The 23,435-nt window shown below is 37.0% G+C and overlaps 3 protein-coding genes across 5 annotated transcripts; all 3 read left to right on the top strand.

Annotated features, from left to right (window-relative positions):
- The first annotated feature begins 425 nt into the window (after positions 1-425).
- Positions 426-6,050, top strand: LOC113289495 (transmembrane and coiled-coil domain-containing protein 4-like). The gene is made up of 15 exons (XM_026538762.1): positions 426-846; positions 1,059-1,140; positions 2,085-2,582; positions 2,884-3,052; positions 3,144-3,296; positions 3,677-3,774; positions 3,904-3,992; positions 4,085-4,155; positions 4,239-4,374; positions 4,753-4,815; positions 4,917-4,999; positions 5,079-5,155; positions 5,261-5,331; positions 5,468-5,525; positions 5,627-6,050. The coding sequence occupies exons 1-15, from the start codon at positions 614-616 to the stop codon at positions 5,783-5,785; spliced, it is 2,040 nt and encodes a 679-aa protein (XP_026394547.1). The 5' UTR covers positions 426-613; the 3' UTR covers positions 5,786-6,050.
- A 156-nt stretch (positions 6,051-6,206) lies between these two features.
- On the top strand, positions 6,207-8,903 carry LOC113289486. Its single transcript, XM_026538752.1, has 5 exons — positions 6,207-6,442; positions 6,838-7,043; positions 7,722-7,839; positions 8,312-8,381; positions 8,525-8,903. The coding sequence occupies exons 1-5, from the start codon at positions 6,277-6,279 to the stop codon at positions 8,643-8,645; spliced, it is 681 nt and encodes a 226-aa protein (XP_026394537.1). The 5' UTR covers positions 6,207-6,276; the 3' UTR covers positions 8,646-8,903.
- A 1,856-nt stretch (positions 8,904-10,759) lies between these two features.
- LOC113289478 lies at positions 10,760-13,835 on the top strand. Of its 3 annotated transcripts, XR_003331034.1 has the most exons (5): positions 10,760-11,474; positions 11,932-12,309; positions 13,011-13,121; positions 13,246-13,309; positions 13,506-13,835. XR_003331034.1 is itself a non-coding variant. In XM_026538731.1 (4 exons), the coding sequence occupies exons 1-4, from the start codon at positions 11,414-11,416 to the stop codon at positions 13,565-13,567; spliced, it is 357 nt and encodes a 118-aa protein (XP_026394516.1). In that variant the 5' UTR covers positions 10,760-11,413; the 3' UTR covers positions 13,568-13,835. The 3 variants fall into 3 exon arrangements, 1 of the variants encoding a protein (XP_026394516.1); XR_003331033.1 differs by lacking the exon at positions 13,011-13,121; XM_026538731.1 differs by lacking the exon at positions 13,011-13,121 and having other exon boundaries at positions 12,140-12,309.
- The last annotated feature ends 9,600 nt before the right edge of the window (positions 13,836-23,435 follow it).

Here is a 23,435-nt window from a genome sequence, read left to right as displayed (position 1 = left end):
ATTGTTCTCTTGTAATTAATCTAATTGGAATACACAACCAAACTAATTACAAAAGTAATCAATTTAATTGTCAATTGTTTTGCTCGACATAAGAAAACTTACGGAGCAATAACTAAATAACCAAACAAGATGATTAATTTAGTTCAAAATGCTCAACATAAAGTACCTTACGGAACAACCAACAAAGCTAATAAAAAATAATCAACTTGGTTGTATCGTGCTCAACATAAAACACATTACATAACCTCACAGTAATACATACGAATATGGATCAGGGATGATCAATACTGCCGAATACACAAGGATTCATTCTATCTTCAATCATTATTTGCATAACAACAATAATAGACATAATCCTTGAAAACAAAAGATTTTAACCTATCTTTCATCAACATAATTGACATTATAGGCTTAACTTTTGTATTTGTGAACGAAATAAATAAATCCATCTGATCGAAGAATTTACCCATTTTCTTTCTTCTTCTTCTTCTTCTTCAATACTTTGAATGTTTCCGAATATCTCTCACTAGGAATAGTATCCTGGAGATCCTAATTTTAGTTACAGAGACCATCAAGGAAACCCTAATTTTCAATGAATTAAGGTGTTTCGATCATGGCAATATCAGCATTATTACCTACACATCGATATGCAGCTGCAGCTTTACTCTCTCTTGCTTTACATCAGGCGCAGATTCATCAGACTCGTCCATTAGGTTCATCTAAAGATGATGATGATGATGGACAAAATGAAGAACGTGTTAGCAGTAGTAGCAGTACAGATTCAGTTTCGGAAGATCCTTTGCTGTGGATTCATGAAAATTTTGGTTTACTTCGACCAGTTTTCAGGTTTTTCTTCTTGTTCTTTTAGTAATTCTTATAATATTTGCGAAACTTGAAATTTTCAAGAATTCTTGTTCAATTATCAAGTTGATCTCCTAGTTTTCTTGAATTTAGGATCACTTCTGCAATTGAAATTAGGTTATAACAACTGACTGGATTGTGGAATTGTAGTGGTGTTCTGGTTTGACTTTCATTATTGATTGTTTTGGCACAAACAGGATTCTAGAGATTGATCCTACTGCTTGGCATGGACTCGAAGAAACTGGTTTCTCAGCTTCCGCTAAGCATCACATTGGAGCTGTAGGTGTTTGTTTTTCGCTTTTTGGTTATATAGACGTTAACATATATGTGCTTTGATAAATTATACAAACGATCACGAGAAAACTAAACCACTAGAATGGAAACTCATAAATTAGAACTTTACTTTAGCTTTGTTTTAATTAGGGAATGATGTTTGAATTTCCTTCCAAGTGAAAGCAAACAAGTTATTTAGACTGTAAATTCTGACCTCATTCGCAAGAGGAACCACATGTGATTTTAACTGTGGATTGCTGGTGTCACTCATGGCTCACAACTGTGTGTTTAGGCTCTCAGCTACTAGTTTGAATATAGGCTCATCTTGCGGTGTTTCTTTGATGTTAAGATAGCAAGGTTCAAGTTAAAATGGTGTTATGTTTAAGGTAAAAAGTAGTCTATTGGTGGATTCTTTTCTGTGGAGGGTCCTTGTTGTTTTAGATTTTATCTACTATGTTTAACTGAATTTTAAGGTTATAGGTTCAACCTGAGCCTTACTGTAGTATACCTTATGAGAGGTGCACTCCAAGAGGTGACTGGGTCTGCCTAAACCCCTTAGACTCAGATAGTTGAGCTGGAATATGTGTTCAGATCATGTCATTGTTACAATATCTCGTAATCCTATTATCATTTGTCATCCCAACCGCCTGAGCTCTCACCTGCTTTAGACTAAGTAATATCATGTTGTCAAAAATTAAATTGCACTCCAGAGTAGTTATTTAATGCCTGGGAATCATTTTTGGCTCTGTACGTTAATGGACAATGCGTTTAGATGTACAATCCTGCCCCCTAACTTAGAATTCAGGATGGTATCTGAAAATACGAAAACGACTAAACACATAGACTTTTTTATAGTTTGTATGTCTCTTTACTTGCTCGTTCGTTTTCCTTACTGAGAGATTCTAACTTGGTGGCATAATGATTAATTGATTATCTACGTCAAAATGTAGTTCATAAGGTTACTCTCAGAAGAAGGTGGTGAAAATTCGTCAGAAAGATCAGATCAAGAACTTGCTTTGACAAAATCTGTTGATGCTCTTGAGATGAGCTTGGAAACTGCTCCTGCTTCTTTTGAGGCTGCAATGGAAAACTATCGGAAGCAAGAAAATGACTTCTCAAAGAATAGTTCCAGTCGTGAGAAGCAACCAGCACCTGAAGCAGGGAATATAGCATCTGAAACCTTTCAGCAGTTGTGTTCTGAGACGTCCATCAAAGAGGACACATCTACTGAATTTGACAGCAATTTTACCGAGGAACCCGTGGAAGAAATTACACTGCTTAGCTATCACAGGAAAGTTGCTGTTCTGTATGAGCTTCTCTCTGCTTGTTTAGCAAGTTCAAACGAAACCGACAAGAGGTCTTCTCATAAACGAAAGGGCTATGATGCTCGGCATCGTGTGGCTCTACGGTTGCTGGCAACATGGCTTGACATCAAGTGGATAAAAGTGGTATGTCTACTCAAACTAGCTATTTCTGATTTTGTCCCCCTTTTTTTTCTGAAGCATAATTTTGTCCCTTCTGTAGTAGTGTTTAGATTTCATAATCTTTTTCTTGGATTTGAGACTGATGCCACATAGGGGTGAAAATAAATTGTTTTTTCTGTACCGTGGTTTAATTGTTTCTTGTAAGCATCATCACTTCATGTAATGGGTCTTGCTTATGCCTGTGGCAGGGTGTAAGCCAAACCATATATATTACTTGTAGCTATGGTTAAGGTATATATATCATATCTAATAGAAATCTTTTCAGGAAGCTATGGAGGTAATGGTTGCTTCTTCCGCGATGGCTCTCATGAAGCAAGCGGAACCTGCTGAACAAGAATCAAAATCACCAAAAGGAAAATGGGCAGCATGGAAACGTGGAGGAATAATTGGCGCAGCTGCAATAACTGGAGGAACCTTGTTGGCCATTACTGGTGGTATGGCATCCTCAATTTTTCTTCGCAAGAGCTTTGAACCGATTATTGAGGGCATATAAGATTTGATTGTTCTGTTTTCAATCTTCAATAGGGCTAGCCGCTCCAGCGATCGCTGCGGGATTTGGTGCTTTAGCACCAACATTGGGCGCTATTGTTCCTGTCATTGGGGCAGGTGGATTTGCTGCAGTAGCAGGTGCGGCAGGATCAGTTGCTGGGTCTGTTGCTGTTGCTGCATCATTTGGAGGTGAGTTAAGTGTTTTCAAGGGCTAGTATTTCACATGTCTTAGCAAATTAACATTAAACTTGCAACCTAAAAAATTTAAGCTGCTAGATTGTTTGGTTCCTTTTAGTTCTTAAGCAATTTCTTATATACTACAGGCTAAGGAAGCCTTTTCTTGCTCCGTCTTATATCATGTTACTATTTGTAAACTCTCCACGAAAGTATTTTGCAACATAAAAAATTTAAGCTGCTAGATTGTTCGGCTCCTTTCAGTCAGGATTCCCGAATTTGTTGCTTAAATTAAATCTGTTTACCTTTGCTTTATCTTTTCTTGCTCAACTTTATGTCATGTTACTATGTGTGTCTTTGGATCTTTTAACTCACACGTGATTTGTGCAACCCAGCTGCTGGAGCTGGACTTTCAGGGGTCAAAATGGCTAGGAGGACAGGAAGCGTTGATGAATTTGAAATCAAACCTGTTGGAGACAATCATAATCAAGGAGTAAGTTGTATAGTTTTTTCAACTTTTTGGAATTTATCTCTAACATTATATTGATCAAGATCTTTTCGAGAAGGAATGTCTTTCCTCTGGTAATTTTATTGAGATGTTATTGAAAAATACTTTTTTCAGCGGTTAGCAGTTGGCATTTTGGTTGCTGGATTTGTTTTCGAGGAGGAAGATTACATAAAACCGTGGGAAGGAAAGGATAACTTGGAGAGGTGCTACTACTCAAGCTTATCAATATAAAATAAATGGGGCAAAACAAGTTTATTTTGTATGTTATTTTGACTCTTCCATATTAAGTATTCAGGTACGCGCTTCAGTGGGAGTCCAAAAATTTGATTGCAGTCAGCACTGCAATTCAAGACTGGTTAACTTCAAGTAAGTGGTTTTGGTTGGTCATTGTGTAGAACTCGTTATATGAAGCTGCATCCGGAATTCGCGTTACTTGTCTTATGCTGCAGGAATTGCGTTCGAGTTGATGAAGCAAGGTGCTATGATGACTGTGTTAAGCACGCTTTTGGCTGCATTGGCATGGCCAGCTACATTACTTACTGCTACTGATTTCATAGACAGCAAGTGGTCAATTGCAGTGGACAGGTTTATTTCTCACTTGCATATTGGCATCTACATTGTGTAAAAGACCAGCCAGTATGTATCATATTTAAGTGCGCTCACGGCAAGATCGTCCTTTCCGGATAATCCAAACCAGCTGATTTATAACAGCTTCCGATCTTTTAACGTTTCTAAATGTTATAGTGTGTTGCATTCCAAACGATTTCACCTAGAATTGTAGAGTACAAAAGTTACGGCATAACCACTATCCCTGGCTATATAGGGTTGGAGGACCACCCTTTTCCTATCGTAGTTCAAATCCAGTTCCATCCAGAAACATCTTTTGAAATCAGTGTTCTACTAGATTTTCAATTCATGGAACCCTTGGCCCAATATTCCTTTTTTTCTCTCTCCCCCTTTCAGGTCAGACAAGGCGGGTGAGATTCTCGCTGAAGAAGTTTTATTGAAGGGATTGCAGGGAAACAGGTATCAGATTAACATCATTACTTCTAATACCACGGCCCCTGTATTTTTTTAATGTAAATAACATCTCTGAAACATTGACTTGAATTTCTGTTAATTTTCAGGCCTGTCACACTGGTAGGTTTCTCATTAGGGGCGCGGGTAATTTTCAAATGTCTACAGATTTTGGCCAAATCAGAAGATAATGGTACTTGTTAATGATCCCTTCTTTTCACTGTTGGAGAATAAATTTGTTGATTCTAATGCCCTCCTACTATTTCTTGCAGTTGGAATAGTAGAAAGGGTTGTTCTTCTGGGAGCACCACTTTCAATCAACAATGAAAATTGGAAGGCTGTTAGAACAGTTAATACAAACATTGCAATCTTTTTAACTACTTCTGTTGAGCAACCATGTCTATAGCAGGTTTTCATTTCAGAGCTATTAGTAAACTTTACTTCTCGTATGCAGGTGGTTTCTGGGAGATTTGTGAATTGTTATTCTACTAGCGATTGGACACTTGGAATTGCTTTTCGAGCCAGGTATGACTCAGAACCGAGTAAACAATTTTGTTCTCGTCCCTCTTCACCACTCCAGTGAATTTCACAGAAAAGATTTCCAAGTCTTGCCTCTTGCTTTTCTAATCACTGTCTTCTGTGGAACTATATCTGGTTTCAGCCTACTTACTCAAGGATTAGCTGGAATTCAATCTGTTGAGGTCCCTGGAATTGAGAATGTAAAGTCACTTATCCTCTACACTTGTCTGCTGTTCTGTCTAATCTCAATTTCATCCATATGTAGTCCGTAACTTCAATGGCTTTTTGTTTGGTGACTCAGGTCGACGTTACAGAACTTATTGATGGTCACTCGGCCTATCTTTGGAAGACAAGAGCAATCTTAGAGCATCTTGAAATGGACACCTACTATCCCGTTTTCAAGAGCTTAAACTTTCCTACTACCGATGTACCCGAGGAAGTAAAGGGCTCAGCAACCTAGTTCTTCAATGTATTTACCCCCAACATCCCACTGAGAATCACATCCTTCTTAACTACCTTAGAACTATTTCAAACCCTTTGATGCTGTTAAACACAAAATATAAGTCAATTCAAATCTGCTTTGTATTTGATCAACATTTTGTTGAATCCTATAAATGTAATAGAGAGAACCTGTGAGATGTGTTTTGTTACTTGTACACAGCATAATAAACAGATTAACCCGTATAGAAGAAACAAAGTGAATGGATTGTTAAATTTTTCCCTCCCTCTTGGTGTGCTTCTAAAACAAAAAGGCAAAGTAAATTGATGAATTACAGTGCTCGTATAACCAACAATTAGGTCGGTCCCGTAATGCCTGACCCTGAATGAGCTTATAATGTGTACACACCGTACAAAAACATCAAACACTTGAAGAGTTGAAGTAAAGCAATAACTCGAGGGGCAAAAAGGAAAAAACAGAAAGAGAAGGAAAATAAAACTCGAGAGTTAGTGATGGAAAGAGAGAGAGGTATGGAGGGATCTCGAAAGAACGAAAAACTCCAGGTGAAAGATGGAGGAATCAAGGGAAAGTCATGTAAGGGATGTTTATACTACTCATCAATTCATAAATCCAAAGAACGAAAACCTCTTTGTGTTGGCATCAGTAGAACTCTTCAAGGTATTTCTTTTTCTCTTTTTTAGGGTTTGATGGAAAAAAAAAGATGTTTAATTTCATTATTAAGCCCATTTTTATGAGTCATATTCTTCAATTTTAGCATGGGTTTTATGAAATTTTCGTTATGGGTTTGTGAAAATTTTGTAAAAAAATGTGAGAAATTCTTGTAGAGTTGTTTCAATTTCATGTTGTACTGAGGCTAACAAAGATAAAGTTTTGATTTTTGAGTTTGATTATGTTTCTGGTTCTTTTAAAAAAAAGTGGGTTTGTTCAAAAAATGATTTTTTTTTTTCATGATTGTGGAATTCTAACTTTCTTTGTTACAAAGTTACATATTTGCTTCATGATGTTATCAAAATAGACTCTGATTTTGGTTAAGTTTCTGTTTTTTTGGCCAGTACCTAGTCACATTGTTGGAGAGTCTGAGGTGGAAGCTTCTAAAGAGGGAAGAAGGCTGACAGATTTTAAGTATGTATGTGTGGGCTATTCAGTGCACATGGATAACAAAGATAAAGATCCAGCTACTAATCCTGATGCAGGGGCAAGAAACCCATCAAATCCACAAGGGAAACGCTCTGAATTGCCGTTTTGTATTGGTATTGAGGTTAGAATTTGTTCATTTCTTTATGTGTTTTACACTTCAATCCCATTTGTAGTCTTTATAGTGTGTAATGATCTGTTCACTATCCAACTCTATATTGACGACATCTTTACACCAAATTGGCAAGTGGCAACTGAAGTATCATTTCTGAAATTCAACGACTACACATATTAATGGCACATGAAAACTTGGAGCCTGCTTCTTGCAAATTCAGTTAATATTTTGATTTTGCGTTCAATGTCATCAATCTGTTTGTGGGTACTATCTTAACCTTCCTGTGACTAATAAACTATATAACTAGGTATTTCCTTCTGGAGGCCTCGGTCAGGGTTATTAATCAGTATGTCAGTTTTCAACACTTACTTACTGTGTAGTTTAATGTCCTTGGTTGTGATTACATAAACTTGAGTCATTTTTTGTTGACAACTGCTCACTCTATAGTCTAAAAATTTGAACTGTTAACCACCCTCTCAGGCATGCTATATGTTCAGAACCCATGACCTCCAATGGTTTCCAGCACTGATGTTAAAAATTGCCTGTCTTTAGTGTTTGTGCATTTAGAGCGAGAATAATCGTCAAAGGGTCAAGGGTAGGGTTGTCATCAGGCAGCCCCACAGGCCACGGGAACTAGCACACTTGTATTAACTATTGTTATTCTCACCCGGATTATTCTTCTTGCAGCTTTTGGTGGATAAAAGACCTGCAGCAGCAACAGCAACAGCAACAGCAGGCCAAGCTCCAGGGCATGCTCCAGGCCGTGCTCCAGCCCATGCTCCTGCACATGCTCGTAAAACGGAAGGTAACCAAATGGTTATTTGATATAGAGACATTTTATGCCTGTCAGCAATCGTAAAACATCTCTACTCATCTCTTATATGTGTATATAAAGTTCATTCCTTTATTACTATTTGTACATAACTTGAACTAGATTTAGTACTTTAAATGTAACAATTTACCAGGAAGTCTCTTTTGTTTGTTAGTATTGAATTCTCTTCGTCTTGGAACTGTAACCTTTTCGTACATGCATAGTTAGAAAACTCTATGCACACTCATCCCATAAGGGTATCCGAACGCCTACTGTTGCAGTTTGCCATATTAAATGCATGTTTAAGCCTTAAGGTTCAGCTTCTCCATCGGATAAGCTACTCTTCCCTGGAAAATTCAATTGAGTTGATGTGCCACTAAGTCTTTAGAACATGGTCCTGTTTATGCACTTCTCAATTTTTTCTTCTAGTAACTGATTAGTGATTGTCTCTTGTTTTATTTTGAAGATGGTCAACCTTTGTCGCAGCCGCAATCAAGCAAGCCACCACAGCCAGCAGCAGAGGAATTCTTGCCCAGGCAAGTTTACCGAGTTATTTTATGTTTCTTTACAGTTATTATAACCACGACTGTGTTTGTTCTGTCAAAGTTATGCATATAGAGGCTATGGCACGAAAACCTGAAGTTTTTTCTGAGTTGTAATAATGTGTATCTTGTTGTAGGTTTACTCGTAATGCAAATATAGTGGCGTCTGGTGTATTGAAGAACGTATATAGAGTTGGCAACTACATCAAGGCTAACGTTGATGATATGATGTACCCTTACCGTAGGAGACCCAAGTAACTAAGTTCAGATGACAACTTTCCGCTGAAATTGTATAATAGAAAGAGAAAAGTATTATTTAAGAAGCCAAGTTTGGATGAATATTTATTTAAGAAGCCAAGTTTGGGTTCGTCCATTTCATTCCATCTTAAACTTAAGTTCTCTTCCTCATCTTCTTCCTTTACATTTTTTTTTTCCTTGTATTTTGTTCAAGTAATAGTGTACTAAATGTTGCTGGAAAAAAGTTTAAATTGTATGATTATTCTGTATTCGTCCTGATCTCTTATTTCCGGACAGCATTCCACAAGCTACTTTGCACTTTTGCAGTAGCCAGTTTTGCGAGTTACTGCACCAAACACAAGGAGATCGTGCTCCTTGTGCTGATTAGATCCCGAATCATCAGTTATGTACTAAATTTTTTCATTCAAACAACTATACATTCAGTATTCAGATATCATCTGTAACGAGCCTGCGCCCTAGAGGTAAGTATCATCGAGTCCAGTACTACCTACTGGGCGTGAGAGCATAAGAAATCAGTTTATTACTTTATTCCTTTCCCAGTTTCCCTGGGTGAAGGGTAAGTGTTGCCAAGGCCGGAGATCCTACAATGTAGATTTGCAGTAGATGTATAAGAAGTGCACATGAACTTATAAGAACAGCTGAAATCAATGACGGGTAAAAAAAAGGAATGTAGATTTGCAGTAGATGTATAAGAAGTGCACATGAACTTATAAGAACAGCTGAAATCAATGACGGGTAAAAAAAAGGACCGGTCACCAAGAGCAGACTTATGTCCCTACCTAAAGCACATCCGATCTGCATTTTTCATTTTTGCGCAAATCTATCTACATTATCAAGTTCCCCAGTCTATTCTATAACCACCAGGGTGCAACCTTTCAACCCAACATAATTTTGCAACATCCAATGTCTGTTAGAGCAAGTCCAGTGGAAACTGGCAAAACTGCGTATTTGATTATCCACGTGGATGGGCAAAAATTTGAACATTGGATAAAAAGTTTCTCGGCGATGATTAAGTCTCTCATCCCAAATTGAGTTGTCCGTCGATTAAACTAAAGGTGGTCGGCCAAGATTTGGTCGGTAACGGCTAGGGGTGTAAATTTTGCCCGGCAGCCCGAGGCCCAGTACCGTCCGCCCTGTCCCATGACAGTCCATGGGTGACCGTGGCCCTTTACGGGCTGGCCCGACCTAGTCCATTTAAATAAGAGGGCGGGCACAGGCCACAATTCAAATTTTCTTGCTCGGCCCAATACCCTCCCTATTATCCCGTCAATGCTACCCGCCATGTTAGCCCGCCAGTGTTATCCATTTACCTAGCCTAAGTGACTGTTCTCATTTGTTTTATCTTAGAATATACTTGGTACGTATACTTAATACAGTCAACCCTCATAGTTTTCATATGTATTTCTTAACGTTTATTCCATTGGAGTCTAATTTTGTTAACCATATAGAGAAAATATTGAGCAAAATCTAAGGCAGTTTCCTTTTCTTATGATTCAATTCAGGAAAAATTATAAGAAGTTTGGTTTATCTTATTCCCATCTCAATTCTCGTATTTGATTATTAATTTTAAGTAAAACTTGTGTATTATTAGTATTTTTTTTTATTTTTAACAATATATATGTATAACATATATATTTGTTTGTAATATTCAAGGCCCTTCCGGCCCTACCCGCCCGAGCCCAAATTACAAAACAGGCTTGGGTAGGTCATGGGTACTAACTGTAGATAAATAACCCTGCCCACCCGGCCTTTTTAATTTCATGGATAAGAGATGTTCCGGCCTGCCCTATACCGTCCCATTTAATAAATAGGTCGGGCTGCCCGGCCCGACCCAATTTACACCCCTAGTAACGGCTTCATTTTTAACCGTCATCCTTATTGATTGGGCCGACCGAGCGAAGCTAGGGGACCTTATATGACCATTTTTTTATCAAATCTAAGTGATCAATTACTACAAAAAGATTGAGAATGGTCCATGCTGAAAAACCAAGAATGCCCCTCATGTAGCTGGATTTTTTGTTAAAATGAACTAAAGGTCGCGGGTTCAAATCTCGGACACCTCAAAGTTTATAGTTTTTTTTTTTTCCGTTTATCTTCCTTATCCTTCAGTTTTTTTCTTCCTCCAAGTTCATATCGAAACTGCTCCCATCTTCTTCTTCTTCGGTCCACCACCATGAGTCCATCATCTCCACCACCATCATCTCCATCACCATCACCATCCACAATTGGTATTGAGGAATAGAGTGAACTAATTTGTTCAATTTCAGTGATTTTCAATTTCAGTGTTGTTGAACTAATTTGTTGACCAAACATCGAAACTGAAGAAGAAATCGTCGGAATTTCACGATTAAACCCTAACTTCCAAAGCCATTACAATTTGCCTAAGTTAGAACAAGGAACTCAGTCAAAAATAGACGATATGTGGATAAGAATTTGAGCAGGGAAGAAAAGGAGTTGTTACTGCATGGATTTCAGTGGGTTAAGTGAGATTCTCGAAATGGTGATTATCGGAAGAGATTCAGTGGAAGTATTAGGGTCTTGAATGAATTAGAAGACATGGGTTCTCGTCAGATTTGATTTGCAGCAACGAGATGAAGAAACCAAGACGAATTTCTGATGGTGGAATTTAGGGTATGGTTGATGGCCGGGAATTCAATTGAAGTAAAGGGAGATGCTGCTACTGTTGGCTTGAGTGTATGATGGTGCTATGGACTAATTGCAGTTGGAATCAATAGGAAGGGGAGTCAAGGTCTAAATCTAGAGCCACTATGGCTAAGCACCCTGTTGCATATGGTACTCTCTCATTCAACTTTACCACACATTGCTCAGGTATGCCCTCTGTCTGGTTCAACATATTGCATGTTTCCTTACTGCTTCTGTCCTGACTAAAATACATATAAACTAGTGCCTAAGTTAAAGAGAATATACCTTGAACATGTATATGCTCCCTTCAATTGCAATCTAGCATCTTTTTTTGTTATTGTTTTAATGGATGATGCTGAGAGGGTATTTGTGTGGACTTGAGAACTTCAACAATTTCTTTTACTGATTTCCTTAATTCATGATAGAACTCCGTCTATCCCATTAGCTGGGGGAATTGGATGAGTGGAATGTGCCCTCATGTCCGTTCGAAGAATAATGTAGGTTGTAGTTAAACAAAAATCTCTCATAAGGTCGTCCCTAATGTAAATAAAGGGATCTCTAAAATGTAGGCTCACATTTTGAACATCTTAGTTTGGATAAATAGTTACTGTCCTGTTTGATTTCAACTTTTCCATAAACACAGGTTACAGGTATATCGGCCATTAAGCTTAAACAAAAATGAAGTTTGACATACAGAATTTGACCAACTTCATTTTTGTTAGTCTCATACCATAATATAGATGGAGAATCCAATAAATTTGAAAGGGCTGTGGAAAAGGTTAAAGGTTAAAAACAACTCAACATCATAACTGTAGTACTGATCCTCAGCGTAGAAGATGTTGTTGTGTCAGGACGTCATATAGGAAATTCCTACATTATAAATGGAGGAATTTGTCCCAAGATTACTGCCTTCATATATTTCTGGATGGGTTTCTCAAAGTGGTGGTGGTGGCGGTGGATCATCGTCGTCAGGTGGCATTGGAGGATGGTTGATGAAGTTCCTTCGTGCATTACAATTGTGGTAAGTTACCTACTCTCTTTAACAGTCAGACTTATTATTCATGTTCCTGGGTATATATGCGTATTGCACTATATTATTAGAGATGTTCTTTTGTCATTAATACAAGCACGTTTTTGTACAATTTTTTTTATGTACTCATATTCAGTTAGTATTCGGATCAAGTTATTGAAGATATGAAATCAAAGATTCTACTAGTTTCCATTTAGAAAAAAAAAGATTCCTCAATTTGTCTCATTTGGTGACTACAGCTGACTTCAAAGTTTTCACTATGCACAAAAAATATTCATAAAAATTAGAACCTTTTGTATGTTGCAATTATTTAGTTGAATCATTGATCTATCTGTTTAGATGCTTAGAACATTAAGACCAATAGAGTTCTAGAGAGAAAGATGGAAAAAATGTTGATAAAAGATGAAGTACTGATAGTAAGAGGTGGGATTGCTGGTTTAGCACTAAAGAAAGTAGGTGTGAGAAGTTTAGTGTTAGAAAGAGCTGATGAGCATAGAGTCACTGGTGTTGCACTTATTCTCGTCTCAAATGCTTGTATTGCTCTTGAATCACTTGGCATTGCTCATAAACTTGGTGCAATCTGCCCTCCTATCAAAAAGTAAAAACTCTTGCTTTCTTCTTTTGTCTTTCTTTGCATATTTTCTGGTTTGCAATTTTCCTGTTTGGCTAATTGGTCAGTTGTTGGATTTTAGTTTTATTGAGCAATAGATTTTATGTACCAAAATGCTCTATAATGTGTACATCCACAAAAATGGTAGGGAGATCAATTAAGAGACACCGAGCTGAATGATCCGTTGATTTAGGTAATTGAAAACTGCATGTTACCCAGTTTTGGATACCCCATCTAAGTTTTATCAATTTATTTTTATAGTCTCTACTCAAAGAAAACTAATAAAAGTTTCTTTGTTGCATGTTTCGATTCGAAAGACATACATCAAAAATGTGGCAAGTGGAGTTAGGACAACCAGCTCATTAGTGGACCTAGAGGAGGGTAAGTTCAATTTGACCAATCCATATTCTATTCTTAAATGTTGTTTTTCATCTTACTCGAGTAGACAAATAAATTTAGGCAAGACTGGGCTCTGTTTGAGATTGCCAGAGGTGCGACATGTCTGATTTATGCTCTTGATTGCTGGAAGCATGACATATCCGACTCATGCTCTTTGTAACCTCGGACTTTTTTGTAGGAACGTGTGGCTTTCTGGTGGACATAGGTCAATTCACAGGAAAACCTTACTTGAAGCTTTAGCAGAAGAACTACCGCCATATACTATCCATTTTTCTTCAAAGTTTATCTCCATTGAAACACAGATGAAGCTGCAAATCGTCCAAAATTATGCTGCATTTGGATTATGGGACTAGCGTTTGTACCAAGGAGAGTCATGAGAGTACAAATGAATGTCCAGTTGTTGTGTGAAAAGCCAAATGCTTGACAATTTGCTAGGACATTTGCTCAGACCTCACTGCAATTGAAACTTAATATAACATTTTGGCCATATATGGGCATTGACAGGTTCTGATAGGTTGTGTTGGGGTACACTCAGTTCAGGTCGAGCTGCACTGCGCAGGCTAGCTGTATATCCTGAAGAGCATGGTTTGGAACACTTACCACTACAATTAATAGATTCTGGCAGGTTTGGTGTTGTTCGCATCATTGATAAAAAAAGATAACTTGGTAATTTCTGACTAATACTGACCGATAATTTTTAATTTTTTACTAATTATGTTAATTTCTTCATGATAAAGTTGGATAACTGTTGTTCAAACAACTTGGGAATGTAGCGCTTAGCATGCGAGAGATCGATGACCCACTTCTCCATCCATTTTTCCATTTTTTTTTTGGAGAAAACCAAATGGGCCCCGAACTGCCACAAAATGAATATTGGGCTGACCCAGTATTTTAAATTTCATGAATCATGGGGTGCTTGTTCGTTTAGAAGTGTTTTGCGTGAATGCATTGGAATGCAAATGCATTCCTAGCTATGGACGCAACCCCGTCAGCCCTTAACGTTGTTCGAGATCGCGCTCCACCCGTCCGAAAACATTGTTCTATGTTGCGCTTGGTGACATTATGATTCGCCCTTTATATCCTCTAACCATTGATCTGATCTGGATCCGTGCAATCATGTAGTGGTGTCGTTTCGTTAAATCCTTCGATCGGCACACCCACTGTGACAACGGTTGTACTATTATAATCACCTCCCATCTAACTTTTAACATACACAACTACTATATATCTTTTACCCTCACAAAAATTCATGATTGGTAAAGGCCGATGCCAAATCTTTCAGGGGGATAACGTTTCAATGATCCAACGGCCAAGATCATTTTATATCTTTTTGTCTTATATAGAATGGTATCCCTCCTGAAAGATTTGGCATCAACCTTTAGCAATCATGCAAATATTCGTCCAATTTTTCCAATATGTTACTTATTTTTAGTCTTTTCAATCAAGATTCTTTTTGTGGATCCTAATTTGGAAAATGAGGAAATGCATATAGATGTTCATGCAGAAAACATAGGGGATATAATCATGAAGAAAACGCAACCCTAAGGATTCTATCTTAAGGGTCTGCAGTGGATCCCTGTTATGAGTATACACGTATGGCAAAAACAACCACATACAAAAATCTCAATATGTTTTGTGAAAATGTAGGTAACTAATACTAGTGAGCCTTTGCAGCAGGTGGAGATTGATACAACTCCATCACTTCCATCTAAGTCTGTATCTGTTGAAATACTTCTGAAGACATGGGGTCTGCAAGAGAATTAGTTACCAAAGTTCCAAACGATGGTGACGATGTTGGGGAAGAAGAACAAAAGTCAGCAGAAGATACAACACTTACGGTCATGGAAACCATAACAACCACCAAACCGAGAAGATCAACCGGGAAACCTAGTTGGATGGATGATTATGTTGTTTATACATTAGAAGTCGTTGAAGATGGTATACCTACTTATGTTAGAGCATTGGTCGATCGAACTCACAAGTCTTGCTATCTCAAGCTTGTTGTCAAATTTAGTTTTTAAAACTATATCTTGATTTCCAGTCTACATTTAGTCAGGTCTCAGATTAGGATAGAAGTGTGTAGTTGAGAAACAAATATTATTGCGTTCTACCGTTTGAAGGCTAAGATCAACAAAAGCTTTGGAGAACTTCAACATCAAAAGATAAGTGAAGACTGAACCACCTATTTCTCAAGTTTTCACATTTCTATCTTTGAGACATTGTTGCATGACTGAATTAGACAGTACATGCATAGTAAAAATTTCGAGTCAAGTTTACCTTGAATATCGTTCTCGAAATATGACTATATAAGCTTAATAACATTTGTTCATACTTAATGAATTTGGTTTAGAACAATTTATTGTTCGTAACCTAATCATGATTCAAGATATAATCATTTGAAAATAGCCTGAAACAGTGATATGTGTCATTGATTTCACATCTGATATAAATCCAGAGCCGCAGTACATGTACTCAGTACACGTACCAGATTAGCTATAGTTCGGAAGCGACTTTTTGGTATACCTGGTATCCATACCATAATTTGTTGATCATAAACCAGGAAAGGTACGCATACCCAATATGCAAACCGTAAAAGATCCGTTGGTTTCAAAACCGTAAACGGTGCGTATACCCGATATGCAAACCATAAAATATTTGTGAGTTCCTGAACTCATTTTTGTCTTAAGGGTATCCATACCCGGTACACGTATTATGACAAAGACATTGATCACGAACAAGTACAGTACACGTACTTACTCTGTCGAATATTTTCAGATGCATCAGAATTGTTTTTATGGGACTATTGGTATTTGAACAACTCTATAAAAACATTATCTAGACATTTTTGATTGTATGTGTGATTCAAAAAAAGTCTTAAAATGTTATATAAAAATGTTTAAGCTTATCATTCAATTGGCTAGTTTCGTCTAACCTTCATGAACATGTCATTGTACACGGTTCGGTTACGGTCAATCCTAACCAGAGTGTATATTCTGCTATGTGAATATTAAAGTCAAGTTTTTCATCTAACGGTGAATATTTATTGCTAGGTTCCAACTATATTTATCTTGATAGATCGTGTATTCTGATCCTTTTTTGATTGGTGAGCTTGATCCGACAAAAAACATAGATATAAATCACAAACGTTAGAGCAATGCTCTGTCGAACTCGGATGCGTTGCTATCTCAAGCATGTTTGTCAATGTTAGTAATCAAAACTATAAGTCTTGATTTCTAGTCTACTATTAGCTAAGTCTCGGACTAGGATAGAAAGTGTAGTTGAGCTCATCACTCCATGGCGATCATCATACAAAGACGAAGAACTACTCAAGGAACTGGTGGAACTTCATCGACTAAAAGTTATGTGGAGACTTGAACTTATCTATCACTCAAAAGTCTATCTACTCTATCTCCTATCTTGAGACAAAAGTCGTTTTGCTATATAGACTTTGATTATACACATTTGCTATTTCGAGCCGAGTTTATCTCGCTTATCTATTTCTCGAAATATGTGTTGGTAAGCTTTCGCTTTGGCCAAGTTCATCTTTACTAGTGACAAAACTCATGTTAAGTTTCAATCACTTGAAAATGACTTTGACGAAAAATGGTTTGTGAACAACAACTATATAACGTCCTCTAAGAATGTTTCAATGATTGAAATGAGAGTCTAGATTATATAACCATGGTTGGATATAAACATTGTGTGGTAACTCATACATGTATAAGTCCTTATTCCTTGGACCAAAGTATGCGTACTTTGCTGCTCAGGAAAGTCGGAACTAGAGTCCGCGTGCTGTCGGAGGTTCTCATCCCGAGAATTTCTGTTGGAGTTTGTGAATTGAAAAAAAACTTATTCTGAGTACTTAAGTCCGCGTACTTAAGTTGGTTATTTTTCAAAAACGATTATTCGTGAACTTAAACTTATATAAACTAAGGAATGCAAGTTTGCAAACCGTGGATATAAAGTTCATGAATCGATCAAGTGAATCAAATCGTTTATGTTTCAATTGTGTCTATTATAAATGTCAAAGCAATTGAACAACTCTCCAACTAGTTCATTTGAGTCATTTGAACTAGTTGTGGTAAAGAAGAATATGGTTGATATGAAAGTGCTCATATGGCTAACCATTTGGTTAACTACTGTTGAACCAACGAGATGTACATGTTTCGGTACGGTTACACAAACCTAGATAAACATGCATTTCATTTGTGTGTAACAATCTAAGTTTCGATCTAACGGTTGGAAGATATTAGCTTGAATCTAATCAGGTTTTCATCTAACGGTGAATATTGAATGCTTTGTTACTACTAAGCTAACATTGATTGCAAACCCTGATTTGAAAGACTATATAAGGGAGAACTCTAGCAACTGGGAAACCTAATCCCCACACCTCATGTGTGATACTAGTTGTATTAGCTAGAGTCGATACCCTTTTAACCTTAGGTTTCTATCGAGACCCTGTAGGTTAACGACTTGAAGACTTCATTGGGATTGTGAATCCAGACCGATACTACTTTCTCGTAGTTGTGTGATCTGATCTTCCTGTTTCTATCGTACTAAGTACAATCGTAAGGATTGGCTTGAGATTGATTTCTCCGATAGGAAAGATATAAAAGAAGTCACAAACATCTTCATCTCATCGTTTGTGATTCCACAATATCTTCTTTCGCTAGTCGATTAAGATTATTGTGAGGTCATTGATAATACTAGGATGTTCTTCGGGAATATAAGTCCGGGTTATCAATTGGTTCATGTTTACCTTGATTTATCAAAAGACGGAACAAAAACTCGTAGGTATTTCTGTGGGAGACAGATTTATCTATTACCGTAGACTTTTCCGTGTGATACAAATTTGTTTATTAAAGTCTTCGACTTTGGGTCGTAGCAACTCTTAGTTGTGGGTGAGATCAGCTAAGGGAATCAAGTGTGTAGTATCCTGCTGGGATCAGAGACTTAAGGAGCGCAACTGTACCCTGGATCAGTGTGAGATTGATTGGGGTTCAACTACAGTCCAAACCGAAGTTAGTTTGTAGTAGGCTAGTGTTTGTAGCGGATTAATACAATGTATGTTCAATTTGGACTAGGTCCCGGGGTTTTTCTGCATTTGCGGTTTCCTCGTTAACAAAATTTATGGTGTCTATGTTATTTCTTTTCCGCATTATATTTTGTTATATAATTGAAATATCACAGGTTGCGCGTTAAATCGATCAATTGGGAAATCCAACTTATGGTTGTTGATTGAAATTGATTGATACTTGTACATTGGTCTTTGATACCGTTCAAGTGATTTCTCTTGTATTCAATTAGACTCGCAGATTTCTTTGATATACTTTTATTAAGATTGAGTCTGACTGTCTAGTTGATTCTCTTAAAAGTATACTGGAGTTAGTTCATACAGATTTCTAATCGAAATATTGGGTGTGGTTGTTAGACCCCCGCTTTTTCAATTGGTATCAGAGCAGGCAAACACGTTTAAAGACCTTACAAGTCTGTGTTTGTAGCGATCTGACTCTATGGATAGGAATTCTATCTCCATAAACGTACCACCAGTTTTTGATGGCTCAAAATACCTATGGTGGAAAATTGATATGCGTGCTTTTCTTTAAGCTCGTGATTTTCAAACATGGGTACGTGTTTTTAATGGCTATGATCCTCCGGTTAATACAGAAGGCGATGTATCTATACCTAAGGATATTGGTAGATATAGTCCAGAAGAAATTCTTGCTGCAAAACAAAATTCTGACGGCTTAAATGCTATCATACATGCCATTACCCCCGATCTTCAGCACCATGTGACTACGTGCACTAAGTCTAAAGAAGCCGGGATATCTTAGAAACCGTATTTGAAGGAAATACCAGTGAGAAAGAAGCTAGGCTTCAAAATATAAATTCTGATTGGGAAAACCTTCGTATGGCAGATGAAGAAACATTTGATGAGTTTAATCACAAAGTGTCTGAAATTGTTAATGCATCTTTTGCATTGAGTAAGACCATTCCTGAAAGGGACATTGTGATGAAAATTCTCAGATCGCTGCCATCTAGATACGATTCTAAGAAGCATGCCATCGTTGAAGGAAATAATCTCGCAACGCTATCCAGAAATACTATGGTTGGGAAGCTAAAGATATTTGATCATGAGCATACGTCCAAGACTAGTAAGGATGTTGCTTTCAAAGCACTAAAAAACACTAAATTGCTTGATAAAAGTAAAAGTGTTTACGTCTCTGAAGTGGATCTTTCTGAGGCCGATTCATCAGATGAAGATCCTGAAAAGTCAGTCTCGTTGATCACAAGACAGTTTGGGGATCTTCTTTTGTAGAGAAGTAAATGGTTCTCCAGAGATAAATCCAAGTCATCAGATAAACCACATAATCGTGTTCCTCCTAAAAATAGGGATAATGATGAAACTGATGACGAGGATATGCCTCAGTGATTTAAGTGTAAAGGTTTTGGTCATTTTGAAAATGAGTGTCCAAATCAAAAGAAATACACTGGGAACAAAGCTCTTGCTGCAACTCTTGATGACATGTCTGACAACTATGATTCTAATGAAGACGAAAAATCAAGTGTTGCACTTCTTTGTGAAAATATTGATTTTGATAATTGTAGCAATACATACATTAGTCTTGATATTCTTTCAGAAGAAAACTCAACCAATTTGGAAGAAAAAATTGACATTTCCATTGGAAACTCTGTGTATGACGTTTCAGGTACCACTATGTGTCGCAGCTTGCACATCTCAGATGCCTGAGTTATATCCAAGATTGACATGCTCGTATTGTTCACTCAAAGGTCATGAACTATCAAAGTGTTACAAGTACAAACACAAATTGATACATGTCAACAAACTTCAACGAAGAGCAAATCGACTAGCAAACAAGCTTAAACTTGCTCAGAGGGCCACTGAGGTATGTAAGATTTTATCTTCGTCTAAGAAGTTAGTTTCCAAGGATAAAACAAGATCATTAGAGAAGAAAGCATGGTCCAATCGTTTTGATATACAGAGGTCTATGGATTCCTCTCAAGAGGAACATGGTGGACAGATTGTTGTTCACCGCAACACAACTTGATTGTGTTGATTTGGTGATCTTGTCTCATGTGCCTGATCAAAAGAGACAAGGTTGTGCACCTCTCAGGCTTTAGAAAAAGTTTGCTTTCATCTTTTCTTAGTTTTTTTTTTATGCAAAATGGGAATCCATGTCTATCAATAAAGGAGGGTTATTTTCGACAATTCTACTCTCTCTAGGGTTCAGAATTGTGCATGCACGAACCTATTAAAGGTTGCATAACCCTACATTCCTTTTTCCTTCCCTGAAACTTCTTTTATCTTAAGACTACTTGTTGAGTTGAATTGTGATTTCCTCTCACAAACCCATACGCTTATGGATGCTCCAAGTATTATGTCTTCTGATGGAAAGATGTTAATATGATTGTCAAGCATCAATCATGAAGGAAAAAGAGAAATATTCGTTGCCTCCAACTTTGAAAAAGAAAAGAAGGAATCTGAGGAAGCTAAGACCCGTTCCTTCAAATTCTCAAAAGTTTTCTGATGTTCTTGAAGTGTTGAAGGAGACACGAAAGGAGATTCAACAAATAAAGGCTTTTGTGCTTAAGACTCATGAGATTCAGAAGACCCTGGTTCGACATCAGTCAAGAAGGTTTATTGATATTAACTCCTATTTTCATGAACCTTATGTCACAATGACTGTTGAAGACAAGGAGGTCAGGGACGATAAATAATTCTTCAAAGGTCTTAACATATAGTAAATCTTCTTATGAGAATTTTATTCTTGTGTTTTATTTAGAAGAATAACTAGAGTTTGGAATAGCCATTATTATGATTACACATAGCTATGTCCAACGTTTTCATCTTCAGGTTTTTAGGTTTATTTGTTTAAATTCTAAAAAGTTGTTTGGAAGATGATTTTTGCAGTATTAATCTTTATGGTTTTATATATTGCAAATTTGTTATGGGATATGTGTGTTTGCGTCCGTGAACTATGATTGTCCCATACCTTGTCATTTCAAAAGTGTATTGATAAAAGAATGAATGAACTTTTGCCATTTCAAAAGTGTTATGTCAGTATGCAAGTATTGATGGAAGATAGGATAAACTTTTGTTTACGAGGATTATGTCTATTGTATGTCATTGTGCAAATAGTGATGGAAAATAGAATTAATCCTTGTCTATTCCGCAGTATTGATCTTCCCTGATCCATATTTTATGTATATACTGTGCGGCTCCGTAAGTTCTCTTATGTCGAGCATGACCAATTGAATTGATCACACTCTTGTGGTAATTTATTTGTGTATTCCGATTGAATTAATCATGAGTTTTCTTGTGGTTAATTTAGTTGAGTATTTTTGGATTCAATTTCATATTCGTATGTGATTTGTAATGTCCAAAGAAATCCTTATTTTCTTGTGAAAGTAAGGTTTCTCCCTTGTTGTTCTTTCGGGAATGACATTTTATGGGGGAGAGTTCTTAATTGAACTTGTGCTTAATTGCCAAATCTTTGTGGGGAGTGCGGATGTGGAATATTATAGGGGTTATCTTGTATCTTTATAATCTCATTGATGAAAGCATTTAGCTTCGGCTATATGATTGCATCTAAAAATTTGATACGTACTTGTTTTTGGTCATGAAATGTCTCTATGGAAATTCCATTAGGATCCCACTAGTTTTCGTACCTTTGCCAATTTTATTGACAAAAAGGGGGAGAATTAATGTGTAGTTCACACTACAAATACATATGGTTTTCGGATCATTATGTAAGAAGGAGTGGTTTCCATGTGAGATGGAGTATTGACTAAGGGGGAGTGATACATATCACCATAGTATTGTTGTCGAAGTTATGATACAATTGAACTTTGATGTTGTATAATAATACTATGACACTGTATAAAAATAATTGAGAATTCTTGTTTTCTCATTGTTATGACTACGGATTTTCTACAACGGTGATGCTAAACTTACAACCTTTGGGATCATAGGAGTACTTAGAAGTGACGAAGATTTCGAGTAATATTGAAGAACCAAGAAGATCAGGCATGTGGAAGAGAAGCTACAAAAGTTTATTTATTTATTTTTGTATTCCATATGTATTGATAGTTTTGTCACTAAAATTGACAAAGGGGGAGATTGTTAGAGCACTGCTCGGTCGAACTCGAATGCGTTGCTATCTCAAGCATGTTTGTCAATGTTAGAGATCAAAACTATAAGTCTTGATTTCTAGTCTACTATTAGCTAAGTCTCGGACTAGGATAAAAAGTGTAGTTGAGCTCATGACTCTATGGCGATTATCATACAAAGACGAATAACTACTCAAGGAACTGGTGGAACTTCATCGACTAAAAGGTATGTGGAGACTTGAACTTATCTATCACTCAAAAGTCTATCTACTCTATCTCCTATCTTGAGACAAAAGTCGTTTTGCTATATAGACTTTGATTATACATATTTGCTATTTCGTGCCGAGTTTATCTCGCTTATCTATTTCTAGAAATATGTGTTGGTAAGCTTTCGCTTTGGCCAAGTTCATCTTTACTAGTGAAGAAAGTCATGTTAAGTTTCAATTACTTAAAAATGGCTTTGACGAAAAATGGTTTGTGAACAATAACTATATAACGTCCTCTAAGAATGTTTCAATGATTGAAATGAGAGTTTATATTACATAACCATGGTCGGATATAAGCATTGTGTGGTAACTCATACATTTATAAGTCTTTATTCCTTGAACCAAAGTATGCGTACTTTGCTGCTCGGGAAAACCGGAACTAGAGTCCGCGTACCCAGTCCGCGTACTGTCGGAGGTTCTCATCCCGAGAATTTCTGCTGGAGTTTGTGAATTGAAAAAAAACTTATTCCGGGTACTTAAGTCCGCGTACCAGTCCGCGTACTTAAGTTAGTTATTTTCTAAAAACGATTATTCGTGAACTTGAACTTATATAAACTAAGGAATGCAAGTTTGCAAACCGTGGCTATAAAGTTCATGAATCGATTCAAGTGAATCAAATCGTTTTTTTTTTCCAATTGTGTATATTATAAAGATCTAAGCAATTGAACAACTCTCCAACTAGTTCATTTGAACTAGTTGTGGTAAAGAAG

The sequence above is a fragment of the Papaver somniferum genome, chromosome 1 (genome assembly GCF_003573695.1).
Source record: "Papaver somniferum cultivar HN1 chromosome 1, ASM357369v1, whole genome shotgun sequence".
Taxonomy (NCBI): Eukaryota; Viridiplantae; Streptophyta; class Magnoliopsida; order Ranunculales; family Papaveraceae; genus Papaver; species Papaver somniferum.
Note: the sequence above shows the minus strand (reverse complement) of the source record. Positions and strands in the feature narration are given on the sequence as shown.

Coding starts and splice junctions, on each gene's coding strand:
- LOC113289495 (XM_026538762.1), top strand. CDS start 614: ATGGCAATATCAGCATTATTACCTACACATCGATATGCAGCTGCAGCT. Junction 4,375..4,752: donor TGGTCAATTGCAGTGGACAG/GTTTATTTCTCA, acceptor TCCCCCTTTCAG/GTCAGACAAGGCGGGTGAGA. Junction 5,526..5,626: donor AGGTCCCTGGAATTGAGAAT/GTAAAGTCACTT, acceptor TTGGTGACTCAG/GTCGACGTTACAGAACTTAT.
- LOC113289486 (XM_026538752.1), top strand. CDS start 6,277: ATGGAAAGAGAGAGAGGTATGGAGGGATCTCGAAAGAACGAAAAACTC. Junction 7,044..7,721: donor CGTTTTGTATTGGTATTGAG/GTTAGAATTTGT, acceptor TTCTTCTTGCAG/CTTTTGGTGGATAAAAGACC. Junction 8,382..8,524: donor GCAGAGGAATTCTTGCCCAG/GCAAGTTTACCG, acceptor ATCTTGTTGTAG/GTTTACTCGTAATGCAAATA.
- LOC113289478 (XM_026538731.1), top strand. CDS start 11,414: ATGGCTAAGCACCCTGTTGCATATGGTACTCTCTCATTCAACTTTACC. Junction 12,310..13,245: donor CTTCGTGCATTACAATTGTG/GTAAGTTACCTA, acceptor TCGATTCGAAAG/ACATACATCAAAAATGTGGC. Junction 13,310..13,505: donor ATTAGTGGACCTAGAGGAGG/GTAAGTTCAATT, acceptor ACTTTTTTGTAG/GAACGTGTGGCTTTCTGGTG.